Source organism: Portunus trituberculatus, chromosome 49, assembly GCF_017591435.1.
Source record: "Portunus trituberculatus isolate SZX2019 chromosome 49, ASM1759143v1, whole genome shotgun sequence".
Taxonomy (NCBI): Eukaryota; Metazoa; Arthropoda; class Malacostraca; order Decapoda; family Portunidae; genus Portunus; species Portunus trituberculatus.
In genome coordinates, this window is record NC_059303.1 from 15,120,709 (window position 1) to 15,135,708 (window position 15,000).

The window sequence follows — 15,000 nt, forward strand, 5'->3', positions numbered from 1 at the left end:
GCTTTCGTTTTCACACTAGTTCGTGATACTTTCCCACTTTCCCACTCTCTCTCTCTCTCTCTCTCTCTCTCAGGTATAGTCTTATTACAATCCATCTCTCTACTAAACCAGTACTCAGAAAAACATCTCATCACAACTATTCCCTAAGGCCACAGAGATGATTAGCACAATTCTCAAAGGATATTTCCAGTTAAGGTAGAAATCTTGCTAATCTGTTACTGGAATCGTATGAAACACCCTTTACCCCTTCCTTTACCCCTTCCATACTGGGACACCTGCCTTAAGATTTGTGTACGATTAGACCATTTCATTGACATTGGAAAGGGTCTATGGAGGTCAGAAGAATAATGGCCAGTCTTTTCACTATTTTAATCCCATACATAAATTTCTGAAGGTCTTTATGAATTATAATCACCAAATAGTAAGCAGAATGAATATGGAAACGCGTCATGGTACTGAAGGAGTTATATGAAAACCGTGCATCTTCAACCAGAACCTTTTGAATATAATGGAGATGAGGCTGAGAACTCAAAGTATAGTTCTTCTAGTGTTTAAATGAATGAACACTCACCCTTGTCATGTCACAGGTCATCGTGTTGGCGTGCCTCGTGGGCTTGGCTATGTGCGCCCCTCAGCAACAGCGGTACGAACAGCCAGCTCCTCCCCCGCCTCGCTATGAGCAGCCATTTGACAGCGAGGAAGTGAAATTCGTAAGTGCCAACGTCTTGATCCCAGTCAGTACACATGTAGGTCCTGAGGGAAGGGAGACATGGACGTGTGAGTGTGGAATTGATGGTTAGGAAGACTTCATAATACAAAGCTTATTTTTTTTTATAGGTGGGAAGATCAATCAAGGGCAACAAAAAGTGATAAAAAAAGGCCCACGCAGGTGCGGTCCCTAAACAAATTAAAAGGAAAGGGGAATGCTGAATACACTGGTGGAATGCTAAGGAATAGAATTAGCTTATAAGTGAAACAAAACTATGCAGTAAGTGGAACAAATGCACTGATAAGATAGTGGAATGATGAGTTTAGAATAACGTTGTGGAATAGACTAGTGGAATGATTAATGTAAGATAGCAAGATAGTGGAATGACAAAACTAATGCAATGTTAAGGCGAATAAGCTAGTGGAGTGTTAAGGTAATGGAGTGAATTTGTGGAATGAGGAGGTGGTATACTTTAATATAGGTAAAGTTTCAATGTTACCTGACGTTGTGGAATGATAACCTTGGGGAATATGCTCGAGGTGGGACAGACCAGTGAAATAATACTAATAATGGAATGAGTTAATATTGTCACTGAATGGAATGATGCAACACTAATGGAATGAGTTAATACTGAGTCAGCGAGTGGAATGATGCATGTCTAAATGAGAAGCTTGTGCCTTCGAGGACGACAGGTATTGTGATTGCAGGTGAGTGGTATGAGTCTAGTGCATGTGAGTGTACTTCTTGATCTGTTAACTCCAGGAAAGGAATGGTGGAACGATAGTTAAGGAATGGAGTGACGCATGCTTAGTGAAGTTATAGAATGGAATGGCGCATGATGAGGTGTGACTAAAGAGGGCGTGGTAGTGCATGATGAGGCATGATTTAAGGAATGGTGCATGATGAGACGCAATTCAAAGGGCAGAATGGTGCATGTGAGGCGTGAGTTGCTGCATGGTGAGACTGAAGTATTGAGTGGAATGGTGCATGGTGACCCCAGTCTGGAATTAATAGTAGTTTACTGCATGATCAGATGAGAATTTTGTAGAATGATGTATGGTAAGGAAGAGAGTTAAGGAATGTAATGTTGCATGGTGAGGCCAGTCTGGAATTAATAGTAATTTATTGCATGATCAGAAGAGAATTTTGCATAATGATGTATGGTAAGGAAGAGAGATAAAGAGTGGAATGTTGCATGGTAAGGTAGAGAGTTGATGGGTTAAATAATGCATGGAATGGTGCACGAGAAGGTTTGATAGAATGGCATGATGCACGACACACGAGAGTTTATAGCATGGAATAACGCACGAGAGGAGAGTTGATGGGTGGAATGAGGCAGTGGTGCATGGAGCGAAGCATGGAAAAACAAGGGTGGGAGATTGGAATGCTGCATGGTAAATCAAGACTTGAGGTGGAATGATGTACGAGTAGGCATGAGTTAAGGGGTGGACATAATACGAGACAATGATGCATGACTGTTTGTGATGATACATGCTGATTGTGAAGACCCCTGGATTGGTGCACGATTCTTATGGCAACAAGTCTTCTTTTCCTAACCTGGTAGAATAATGAAAGCCGTTTTCTTTGTTGCATGGTGGTGTTTTCTTGGCCAAACTGGTGAAAGGCCGTCGCGGTCAAGTTAATTTCACGTCCAATCAGAGATAAAACTTAACGGGAAATAAAAATAGAGGGAAAAACATCGTAGCCGCTTGGTGACATTACTTTCCCTCGCCACGCGGTCATTGGGTAGTCAACTCACCTGACGCAAGAATCCTCAGACCGTGGCGTGACTGACAGTGGCGGTCGCGCGTCCCTGCTTGCCGCCGAGACACACTACTTTACCACGTCAGTCAATCCATCACACTTTCACTGCTCGGCTAAATAAAAGATACGAAAAAATCTCAGTCGATCAAAAAAACTCGTCTCGCTTTCTCATGTTCATATTCTTCTTCTTTCAAATACGAGCAAGAGCAAGAGAGAGAGAGAGAGAGAGAGAGAGAGAGAGAGAGAGAGAGAGAGAGAGAGAGAGAGAGAGAGAGAGAGAGAGAGAGAGAGAGAGAGAGAGAGAGAGAGAGAGAGAGAGAGAGAGAGAGAGAGAGAGAGAGAGAGAGAGAGAGAGAGAGAGAGAGAGAGAGAGAGAGACAAACGAGTATTGGAAAAAGACGAAGCGGCAAAGGAAAGGACAAGTGGATAAGGGAAATGGCGAAACGAACCAAGGAAAAGGAGAAAGGCGAACTGAGAGAGAGAGAGAGAGAGAGAGAGAGAGAGAGAGAGAGAGAGAGAGAGAGCACCAATTGCCTATTTTCACTGATCTGGAGAGAAAAAATCTACGTGAACTCATGATCTGTTTGATAGTTAACCGCCTAATGGATAGTTACTGTCGCATGCCTTACATAGTTAATTAGTTTGAGAATCAATTACCTCTGAATAGTTGCCTGCTGGATAGATGAGTATTGTTGGGTAGTCAGTCCCCTGCCACCTGATTATTAGTTATGTGTTAGTTAATCCCTCGCTGGATAGTAAATAACTTGCTGGATGGATAGTTAATCACCGGCTGGATAATTAGCTACCCACCTGCTGGATAATTAGCTAACCTCCTACTGGCTAGTAAGTTAACCATCTGCTGGATAGTTCGTTAATCACTGCTGGATAGTTTATCACCTGTTGGATAATTAGCTTACCACCTGCTGGATAGTTAGCTAATCACCTGTTTGGTAGTTAAGTCATCAAATGGTTAAATCACTTTCTGGATAGTAAACCACCTATTGGATAGCTTATCACTCGCTGGGTTGTTCATCTTAGTCACGTCAATTTATACACTATCCATGCAAGCAAAGCCAACATATTCCATCCCTATCAACAAACCCCTTTAAGTTGTCATCCACCCAATCATTTTACCACTCCATTCATTCATCCACTCACTCTGTCCCGCACTCACTCACTCTCCCGCACTCACTTCCTGCAGGACCCAGAACCTTACCAGTTCAGTCTCGCGGTGGCCGACGATGAGTTCACCAACTACCAGAGCCGCGTGGAGAGCCAGGACGAGAACGGTAATGTGCAGGGCGAGTACTCCTGGGTGGGTCCTGACGGCATCCGCTACATCACCCAGTACACTGCCGACCCCATCAACGGCTTCCAGGTAACTGAGACTCGCTGGTATTCTGAAACGCTCACCACGACTATTTTCAACGGCCACAGAGATGATTAGCGGGGTTTTCAAGTGTTTCTCGAGTTAATAATGTAAAAATCTTATCACTCTGCTTGTACAACCGTAAAACACCTTAAAAACTCATGTAAATTTAGACAAAATCTTTTGGAATAGTGCACATGAGGCATGACAGAGGCTCTGGCAGCGAGGTATAGGATTCGAGGAGTTGGTTGAGGGCGGTGATTGAAACGCTGTTCTCTTTATTCTGCCAATCCTCTGCCTCTCTGCTTCATTGTCTGATTATTCTGCTTTAATGCAAGTGCTGTCATGATAGTATTGGTGGATCTGAATAAGAGGTATAGTACAAGTAATGTATAGAGGAGCAGGGTTGATAAGGGAAAGTGCTGGAGCGAGCGCGGTTTTTTCCACTGCTTCATTGTCTCAGATTCGTTTCTCGGCTCTGCATGACATCTTCACAAACGCCTTGATATCTATGGACAGGAGGAGAAATACTGCACATGTGTCTTTACATATGTGTGCATTTGTGGGGATCTTTTTTGGAAGTTATAGTGATTTTTTGTCTAGATATTATTATCCAAAGGTACGATAACTAGTAAATCATATCTCTCTCTCTCTCTCTCTCTCTCTCTCTCTAACGTCATCTGTCTTATCTTCCCCAGGTGAACACCGTGGAGGAGCAGACTGACATCAAGGTCCGCATCCCTGAGCCAGTCCCCATCGAGGAACAGGCTGGATACAGATACGAATAAGATGCTCGCCCTGCCCCGCTCCGCCCGCAACGCCCGCCACTCTCGCCTCACCATCACCAAAGCTCACTCATCGCTCTTCTCCCTTCCCTTGCAATTCCGATCTCTGTTCACGATCTCTTCGACCTAATGAGCGCAAACTGCCTCATTTTGTCACTCGTATTCAGACCTGTGCATATTTCTTCCCTCTCAGATCTTGCTCTTCATCTTCACCACACTGCGATACCTGAAGTCAGTCAGTGTTTATTTATCTAGCCTTCACCATGCTCTTCCTGCTCTCGGTGTGCCATACCCCTGCTTGAGACCTCCTCCACTACTCCTGAACTACGAAACAAGTTTAAGGTTATGGAAGTCGTTATACAAAGGCCAGATTGGCGAGGGAGGCCGCGGCCCTGAACCTCTCTGGTCTGCTGTATATTATAATGTACATAATTCATGACGTCATGAATGCATGAACGAGACAAAGCCATCTATGAACTCCTGCATGATTTAGCTACACACTGGTATACTTGTACCGACTGGTCCATAGCTGGGGGTAAAGAATAGTTATAATGACGACGGTAAATGATAAAGATAATATTATCAATGATACTAGAACTTCTAGCATAGTTAATATCGATATCTAAGTCAACTTTTTCTTACCTTTTTTCTTTTTTGTTATTGTATTATTTTATCATTTCAGTCTCTGTCCTCTGTTCTGTTCCTGACTTGTTATGCATGTCGACGGTCCACGTGTCGTGGATCGAAATATTCTTTTTTTTACTCTGCATTTTTTGTTCACTTGTTCCTCAGATCTGTCTTCGAAATACCATTTTCTATTGTAGTCTCTTTTCTCTTTTTTCCTGTCCATTACTTGCTCTCTAACTCTTGGAAATTGCAATCTGCATGTAGGTGGATCAACATACAGTATACGTCCATCCTTTCCTTCAGTAACTTCAACGTTCATCTTTCTTTTAAAACTATCCACAAAGGGGCCTTATTCTTACCATACTTCCATTTCCTCTTGATTCCTGTCACTTTCTCTTTCACGAGATATTTTCACCTGCATGCAGCTGAGGAGGGGCAGCGTGGGCGGGAGATCCTGTATATACCTCCCCACCCGCGTCCCGCCTTCCTCCTCCTCTTCCTCCCTCCGTCCATTGTTTTGTTATAGGCTTCCATAGGCTCGCTGCTCTTATGAGTTAGTACAAAATAAACCTGAGCTTGCTGAACACTCGCTTCTTGTCATTCATGTTCCTTTGTGGTGGAGAGAGAGAGAGAGAGAGAGAGAGAGAGAGAGAGAGAGAGAGAGAGAGAGAGAGAGAGAGAGAGAGAGAGAGAGAGAGAGAGAGAGAGAGAAATTGGTTGAGTGGATGGCTAGGCGGGTGTAGGTGACTAAAAAAAAAAAAAAAAAATTATAGTTGGATGGGTGGGTGGATGTCGGTGAGTGGTTTAGGTAAAAGAGCGGGTGGGTGAATGGGTGGGTGAGTTGGTGAACGTTTATTGGTGTGAGTGTATTGATATGTTCCCTTTGAATAACTCCTGAGTCAAGACATCAGAATAGAGGCACTTACGGTACCATGAAGTCTGGGGTCTGGGTATCAAGTGGTATTCATGGACCTGAGTATCTTCTGTCCTAGTACTATCGCCCGTATCCAGAAACGCCTTGCTCTCTTTCTCTCTTTCAGCACGACAGTTTTCCAAGGCCATGGAGACGAATAGCCGGGTTTTCAAGACAGTTTCTCCTTATAATAATCTGGAAATCTTACCAGTCTATTACTAGAAGCAAAAATGCCCTTTAAAACACGAGTATATTCAAGAAGAGCATTTGGAAAGTAGAGATGGTGTGAGAGCAAAGTGTTTCAGAATTTGGGCTTAACTCCTTCAGTACTGGGACGCTTTTTTACCATAAGTTTTGGGTACGATTAGACGATTTTATTTATATTATGAGGGTCAGAAGGTTAATGACCAGAATCTTCACTATTTCAATCCCCGCATGAGTTTCTGTAGTTGTATAAAATCGCCAAATAGTAAGCAGAATGAATATGAAAACGCGTCATGGTACTGAAGAGGTCAAGTGTCTGCAAAACCACAGTTCACTCTTCTTCCGTGCCTTCCAATCTTGCATCTCGTCGATCGCCTCTGACACTGCGTTGACAAAAAACAATGCATGTGTAGCCTCCAGTGGTATCAGAACCCTTGATACAAATGAATCAAGTTTATTAATTTATTGCAGTTTTGTCCACAAGCACGATCTTAACATTTACTTCAACTAGGTTCTATAGAAATAAAAACATTATCACTATAAAGATTTTTTTTTCTCTCACGTAAAGGAAAAGGAGGGAACGGGTATGATATGAAGAGTCGAAACTTAAGTCTATGATGGGAGTCAGCATTCGCACCTCAAGGAATCACACACGCATCAAAGGAAGGAAGAAAAAAATATCGCAATGTAAAAAAAAAGGAAACAAAAAAGTAATAATAAAAAAGGATAGCATTAATAACTTTAAATGAAATAATAAACATTTACCCCTTTTCTTACTTCAGACTGTTTTTTGGTCCTTTCCTCAATCACACTTTTTATTTTACTGTTTTTTGTTTTTTATTTCACTGGCCATCATGTGTTTCCAGGGTTGTGAGGTAGCAAGCAACCCGCCTCTCATGCAGCGTTTATGCACTAGTAATATTATGCTTATGCCCGCACAACAGAACGTCCTTAATCGGGCTAGGAATTGCTTGATCCTTCACAATACACAATAGAACAAAGAACAGTAATACAAAGACAAACGATACTCGATACTAAGACCAATCCTGTACTGTTTGGGAAGTCAGTCAGCTATACACGGTACTTATGCTTTTAATTACACATATAGCATTTCCACACGAAGAGCCTTACGAACACATTAATCTGATAGTGTAGTGTGCTAAGACAGGCATCAGACAAGCTAACGCCTCACTATACAAGGATGAAAAGGTGAAATGAAATCGAGGACCTCACAAATGGGACAACAAGAACGGACTACACAGCGCTAATCTCAACAAAACTCCTTACTCGCTAAATTTACAAATTTGCCTCAACTTTTTTATTTTCCCTGCGTGGGCCTGACACCTCCTGCCCGTGGTGGTGACAGTGGCGTGGGGCTCATGGTTGGCACTCACTGGTCGGTCCTTCTTCATGTTGTGTTGTGTAGTATGTGTGTTGATGGGAGGGTTGACGTAACTGTGGTAGAAGGTGCACAGGTTAAAAAGTTGCTACCCGTCTGAATGTAAAGACATGAGGTGACTTATTTACCTGAATAGTGAGCCCAAATTTTGATATATGCAAGGTGTATTTTTGAAGACAAAGATATATGGTGACTTAAAAGAACCACGGACCCAAATTTTGAGGTACCTATGCGATCTATTTCAGACATTGGCTATCTTTAGACCACGAACACCCACTAACCAACGATGAATGGTGACAACGAAAATAGAAAAAAAAAAAAAAAAAAATCCTAGACGCTTGCAATCTCAAAAACAATACCATGAACTACCACTAGCTAAGGGAGAATTCAAGCCCTCGACTACCAACTGTGCTATTGAAACTCCTCAATGAAAATAACCTGTGATCTCGAAACTGAACAACCTGAAGTCTGTGCTCTTAAAACTAATGGTTCTGCCTCAACTACACACACTTGTAGGTGAGCTTGCTGTGCGTGATTGTGACTTGTCCTCCGCATTCATTGTAATCCCTTGTTGAATCTCATTGTTGTCATAGAGGAACAGTGAGGGTGGTCGCTACACACACTACACCGACACGACACAAACGAATATATGCGTTTCTGTAGACTTTCCCACGTGACAACAATACAAAACAGTTCCTATACATTACCAAATAGTCACTTTTTTTTTGTATCTAAGAAACACTACAATCTGATTTACAGTTAGTTTAAATATACTTCAATATGTACATGAAAGTGGGCTTCTTCCTCTTCTTCCTTAATGAATACTTTGATATGCTGTGAAGGTAGAATGAAGGTTATTCTCCTCTCTTGTGACGAGAACAAGTGGCAAAAAAATATCAATGTGGTTTCCTACATAATACAAATTTAGGACAGCTACTTAAATCATCTTTCTCGGACTACAGATTAACTACAGCACTGATAGACTATTAATATACAACGTCTTAACAAAAACACAACAATTTCAAAACTGCCTCGTCTCTCTCTCTCTCTCTCTCTCTCTCTCTCTCTCTCTCATTCTTGACCAGCAGTTATCTAACTACGAGGACTCGGTGATCCCCCCTATAAAGATTTATATTCTCTTACTTAACACTTAGGCAATATGGAAGTCTCAAACAATTACAATTTAACAGCTACCTACAACTATGGCCCCAGTTGGGTTCCCACTCTGGTTGCCTTGCACACACATACAGGTTATCTTGATGGCTGTGTTTGGTTTGACCTGATTCCACCTGACCACTAGGAGAGGAGACTTGCAAGGACGTCTGGGCCAAGCCAAGTCATTACCAGCATGCTACCAACGTGTTTCCAGCGTGCGGTGAGGCTGCCCATGTGAATGCACGCTTAATGTGTCTGGGAAGGATGTTTAGCTGAGTTGAGGTGAAATGCACTGATACTGATGTCTTTTGTGAGAACTGTGATGATCTATGCGAGTTCCTGAATATATGTGATGCTAAAAATAGAAAATACATACACAATAAAAAGTTTAAAGTTGAACTGTATTTTACATTTGGTTCTTTGCCACAGGGATGACTAAAAAAACATTTGACTTACAACATTACAATAATACAGTAAAATGCCAAAATACAAATAATAAAGAGAAAGAAATCCAGGTACCAGATGACTATAGTAACTACCAACATAAAATACTGACTGATGACGCATGAATGAAAGTCAGAAAGGTCACAGAACAGTACCAAAAATACACGATGGAAAAAACAAAACAAAAGAAAAACAAGAAGGAAGAGAAAGAGAACGGAAATGAAAACCCTCACTTCTACTGGACTGTGTTGGCAAGAAAGTAAGTCAGGAAGGACATAAAACAGTAAATAAACAGTACATTAAAAAACATTATTACTAAAAAACAATTAATAGGAAAAGAGCGAAAGAGAGAGAGAGAGAGAGAGAGAGAGAGAGAGAGAGAGAGAGAGAGAGAGAGAGAGAGAGAGAATAAAACCCTGATTTCTATTTGACTCTACAATCATGCTTTATTGGCAAGACCCGCTGCTCTACCTGGCTGTACCTTGACTCTTCCTGGCTCTTCTCCCCTTCCCTGGACAGTATGGTGAGGAAGACTGGCAGCAACACTACTGGTTCTTTGGGTATAGGCAAATGCTGGCTGGACATTCACCCGTCACCAGCTGTACTTCTAAATTTCATTGTGTGTTCAAACAGAGATGAAGGCAAATAGAAAGAGGAAGGTAAAAGACAGAGTTACAAAATCACCTACTCCTTTGTGTTTTTTGTTTGTCTGTTTGCCCGACAACGTGCGTGGTACATACTTTACTTATAAAATCTACTGGGAACACCACAGAGAACTCACACACATACACATGCACACACAAACGCGCGCACACACACACACACACACACACACACACACACACAGAAGCATACAGACATACACACACACCGCGGGATGCTACATATAATAATAACCGCCGCACCGGGAGGAGTTGGATCGCACTAGCAGATCCTACAAGAGAGTTTCATGCTGGGAAGAGGACGACTCCCTCCAGCGTTGTTGGGTCGAGTCCCCAGCAGAGGCGGCGGTGTCGGGAGTCTTCGTGAACTGTACATTAAGCTGAGCCTCTCTAGCCCCTTTTTCCTCTCACATCTTGTTCGACTCCACAGCATCCATACCGATCTCGTTGGAAGGCCGCTCCACGTCACCGTTTGCATTGATGTTCAGTTTCTCCAGCTCCTTCTTGCTGAGTTCATAGACAAGGCCGGCGCCAATGCTGTCTCCCAGAACGTTGATCATGGTACGGAATCGATCCCTGAGGAGAAGAAGAGAGTGGTGAGGGATTTCCTGGTGTGGCTGGTGGGGAGGGAAGCTAATTCGTGGCTATGGGGAGGGAAGCTGATGTGGCTGGTGGGGAGGGAAACTGATTAGTGGCTGGTGGAGAGGAAGCTCTATGGCATGTATTTTTAATGTAAGAAGGGAAATCTGAACAAGTGCAATAAAAAACATTAAACAAAAAAGATTCACTTAGGTGCCAGTTCCCGAGCAGGTCCGAGAAAGTTAGCTAAAGAATGGGATAAGTGTTTTGAAAGCTCCTTCTAAAACGAATTCAGGTCATAAAAAGATGGAAATACTTAAGCAAGTAGGGAGTTCCAGAGTTTACCAGAGAAAGGGATGAATGACAGATGTTTTGCCCCTGATTCCCTGTGAAGGAAGGGAGAGAAGAATAACAGACGTGGAGGAAGGAAAGGAGACTCACAGCAACCAATCCACAGCAATGATAAGAGTCATGTCCTCAGCAGGGAGTCCCACCACGTCCAGCACCATCACCATCGTTACCAGACCGGCCTGAGGGATGCCGGCCGCCCCTATAGCTGCTGCTGTGGCCGTGATGCTGCGGGAAAAGAAAACGCTCAGTAGGAATTGTTACTCGGTTGTTATTATTACTATTTACAACCTTCATTAGCCTCTATAGTGTTTTGTCTTACTTTAGCTTGTCAGTGTCAATGATTTATCAGCTCTTTTCAGGCGGAATGGTAAGAAAACACCAGCGCATCTTTGGCTCACCTGATAGCAACAACCTGGCCGATGGAGAGCGCCAGACCTCGGACCTGAGCGATGAAGATGGCGGCCACGGCTTCGTAGAGAGCTGTGCCGTCCATGTTGATGGTGGCGCCGATAGGGATGACGAAACGGGTCACACGCATGTCAATCTTGTTCTTCTCCTCAAGGCACTGGAAGGTCACTGGCAGGGTTCCTGAGCTAAGAGTAATTATCGAGTGTCAGTCAGTCTGTCAGAGTGCATGTGTCGGAATATCATCTATGCAAATTACTTCTTCCATATTTAGAGGCAGGAGAGGTAGGGGATCAGCACAGATAGAACAAGAGTATAGAGACCACATCTTTCAGCCGGGGTCGAGCTAGAACTGATCTGGAGACGGTGGCGAGAGCAGTAATGTGAGTGACTATATAGAGGTGAGAAAGATAAACGTATCAACACAGAAAACAAGAGTACAGAGACCACACCTTTTCTAAGCCATGGTCGGGCTACAACTGACCTGGAGGCGGTGGCGAAGGCGGTGATGTAGGCCTGACTCATGTTGGCCAGGAAGCGGAAGGGAAGCTTGCGTGTGAAGACAGTGTACAGAGTGGGTAGGACGATGAAGCCGTGGATGAAGATGCCGAGAACCACAGTGCCGAAGTACATGCCAAGCTGACCCAACATGACGCTGAAGTCCTCCATCTCGATCATCATGGAAGCCACCAGGAAGAGGATACCAATGGGAGAAATCCTGCAGACAAACGCATTCATTACACGCTGGTGGTGTCAGAGGGCAAACATTTGAGACTCTGCGAAGTTTAGTGTATTTGAGGAGACAATTAGAACTAAGTAAAAGAAAAGATACAAGGATAACTGTTTGCTATATCGAATGGGAGGAATCCTTCAAAAGACCACCTAATCTTTTGTGAGGTATGGAGAGGAGACAATGATCTTATGAAACTAAGTAATAGAAATATATACACAAAAAAGTAGTTTGACGTAAGTGATTAAGTTAATTGCTGCATTTAGTGGGAAATTTCCTTGAAAAAACACTAGCTGGGTAAACTCTCATTAGACGTTTAATGTGTTCAAGGAGACAATTATCTTACAAAACCAAGTATAATAGAAACGATCATAATAAACCTGAGAAAAAAAAGGTAAGGAATTCAGACTACCACGTGTATGTCTGATGGCTTCTTGACGGGAATAAGTATCAGCAGTAACTCACGCACCAGATAAGCCAGGAGGTGATGACCATGGAAGCGTCGGAGAGAGACTGGAAGAAATCGAGTAGCGGCTTCCCTTTGGCGTCCAGTGTGGAGAGCGCCAGGCCGAGGAAGGTTGCGAAGCTCACCAGGCCCATGATGTTCATTGCCCGGGCGTGCTCGTGCTTGATGTCCCATTCAGACTTTGGGGGCACTGCCGGGGGGAGAGGGGATCAGGACGGCCCAGGTGGGAGGTGAGTGACGGGAGAAATAGGGGGAAGGGAAGGTGTGGTTGTCTTGTGTTGTGATGTGCGTGGATAAAAAAAGAAGCCGTTATGGCAAATCTTCCATGGTTTTATCTCTTCGTGTTTCTCGTTTACCAAAAAAATAAAATGTATCACAGTAAAGCTCAGAAGCTGAGAGGCTGACATGAAGAAGCAAGAAGGCAGCAAAATGACGAGGAGAAAAGATAAGAAAAACAAATAATTTAATCGTCCACCGAGAATCACATGGACACAAAACAACACAAAGAAACTCAAGAACCATCACTGGCACTTGGAGCGTCAAGGCGCCATCCACAGCAAGTCTGGCTGGCAACACGGTCACTTTGCCTCCACCTCTAGTGCTGACAAACAAAATATAATTACCATACAACAGCAGCCATTATACTGGGAGGAATGTAAAATCAATCTGCGCATAACTTCAGGCTGCGGGCGGTGTGCTGTTGTGTCTATGGTAAGTCTGTCTGGTGCGTCGGTAGGGGAGCTATGGGGCTACGAGCTGGGACTATAGGAGCCGTATTCAGAAACGCTCTGCTCTCTCACCACGACTATTTTCCAAGGCCATAGATATGACTAGCGGGGTTTTCAAGAGTGTTTCTCCAGTTGATAATGTAGAAATTTTGTCATTGCCCCTAGAACTGTAAAAACACCTTAAAAAAACTCGTCTAGATTAAAGCCTTTTGAAATAGTGGAGGTGAAGCACAGGAGTGCTTGAGAATACAAGCTTAGGAAGGACACTTGCTGGAGGGGTGCGACGGAGGCTCTTAAAGGGTTAATGGAGGGCGGATTACAAGAGAAAATGGCCTTCACTAAGCATTCATCATCAGGATTCATAATGCTGCTCACTGAATCACATCGCAATTGAGTTGTTGGTGCATAACTGTACGAAGAGCAGGCAGGCCAGTTCCTCTCAACACCTTCCCTGGGTCGACTCTTCACTAAGTTCCTCATGCGGACTCTAATACTTCCACCCTGCCCAAGACAATCACAGGCTGGTGAGGAACAAGTCGTGCTTGATGGCAGGGCGAGGTCAACACGAAGCTATATAGACTTTCTCAGGCTCAGGAGACTAAACCAACTGCATATCTTATCTGACACAGGAGGGTTTTATATCATGCAGGGGCGGGGGTTTGAAACTCGAACGTAAAGAAAGAAAGTGGTCGAAATGGACTGATTATTTTCTCATGACGAGAAGACTTTAAAACCTAATACATTACTCTATGAAGAACCAAAAGAGTAGCCTTCCAATACAATGGAGGACAGAAGTACTTCATTAAACTCATCTCCCATTACAACTCGAGGGAAACTAAGCAAGATGAATATAAGACGTTGGAAAACTCTGATAAATCAATAATGTCTGCATTGAGGTGAGTGAGCGGCGAGTGCCCGCCGCTGGATGACTGCAAGAGCTCCGGTTGACTAAGAGGTTTCTAGATAAGACAACTGGTAATCTAAGAAGCGGTTAGTCATCATAACCCAGTCGCATCTTGGCTAAACCAGCTCGGTGTGCAAAGTGCGGAGGAAATGAGGAAACGGTGTGTGCAGTGCAAAAATAAACAGTTAGAAAAATAATAATAATAATAATAATAATGATAATAATAATAATAATAATAATGGAACCAAGAGTGGATATCGAGTTGAGCTGAGTGAGGGAACCGCTTACGTGACTAGGGAGAGTGGGGGAGCAGGACTGCTCTGCTCATCGCTGCCTCATACTAGAGTGGATCGAGACGGCATTCCACAGAGATGCAACACAGGGGAGAGAATCCTATGTAGGTCGTCTTCAGTACATCCAACTAGCTAATTCCTTCACTACTACAGCTAGTAAGTCACACTACTGCTCATTAGGTCTCTCTACTTATATTCCTTTCCTGTTAATTAATCACGGGTGAGACAGAAAGAAAGAAAATAAAGGAGTGACATTTGCTCTTCTCTTGTGACTAATACAGTACAGGTCTTCGGGTTCATTTATCTCTGCTCAATTACACAAAAATTTTCACACATACAGAGAGTGGAGAAAAATAGTACATGGCGATTCTTACAGTACATTCACCAAGCAGAGCACGACACACAAACCTTTGCTCCTTCATACTTACGATCTTCATCCGTCAGATTCTGAGGAACAACCTCTGGAAACACCGTAGAGGAAAACATTTAACTCTCAGCTAGGAGTGAGAAACA

At 43.3% G+C, this 15,000-nt stretch overlaps 2 protein-coding genes and 2 long non-coding RNA genes across 10 annotated transcripts in view; 2 read left to right on the forward strand and 2 right to left on the reverse strand.

Moving 5' to 3' along the window:
- Nucleotides 1-3,681, reverse strand: part of LOC123499172 — a 14,037-nt gene extending 10,356 nt beyond the window's left edge. The window contains exon 1 of the long non-coding RNA XR_006672902.1: nucleotides 572-3,681. This is a non-coding gene — a long non-coding RNA (uncharacterized LOC123499172). The remainder of the gene's footprint in view (nucleotides 1-571) is intronic.
- LOC123499170 (larval cuticle protein A2B-like) overlaps nucleotides 1-5,840 on the forward strand; it is a 6,388-nt gene extending 548 nt beyond the window's left edge. The window contains exons 2-4 of the mRNA XM_045246871.1: nucleotides 588-710; nucleotides 3,675-3,851; nucleotides 4,541-5,840. Of these exons, the coding sequence (XP_045102806.1) occupies nucleotides 588-710; nucleotides 3,675-3,851; nucleotides 4,541-4,630 (390 nt within the window). The 3' untranslated portion in view covers nucleotides 4,631-5,840. The remainder of the gene's footprint in view (nucleotides 1-587; nucleotides 711-3,674; nucleotides 3,852-4,540) is intronic.
- LOC123499171 overlaps nucleotides 1-15,000 on the forward strand; it is a 23,785-nt gene that overhangs the window by 1,778 nt on the left and 7,007 nt on the right. The window lies entirely within an intron of this gene.
- The window catches only part of LOC123499163 (excitatory amino acid transporter 3-like), a 134,329-nt gene continuing 126,148 nt past the window's right edge, over nucleotides 6,820-15,000 (reverse strand). For 6 of the 7 annotated variants that reach the window (XM_045246853.1, XM_045246857.1, XM_045246856.1 and 3 more), the window contains 5 exons: nucleotides 12,566-12,752; nucleotides 11,851-12,084; nucleotides 11,360-11,554; nucleotides 11,052-11,186; nucleotides 6,820-10,607 (listed from right to left, as the gene is read on the reverse strand). In XM_045246853.1, coding sequence (XP_045102788.1) covers nucleotides 10,439-10,607; nucleotides 11,052-11,186; nucleotides 11,360-11,554; nucleotides 11,851-12,084; nucleotides 12,566-12,752 — 920 coding nt within the window. In that variant the 3' untranslated portion in view covers nucleotides 6,820-10,438. Of the gene's footprint in view, nucleotides 10,608-11,051; nucleotides 11,187-11,359; nucleotides 11,555-11,850; nucleotides 12,085-12,565; nucleotides 12,753-14,915; nucleotides 14,949-15,000 lie in introns of all 7 variants that reach the window. The other variant, XM_045246851.1, reaches the window with a different exon arrangement.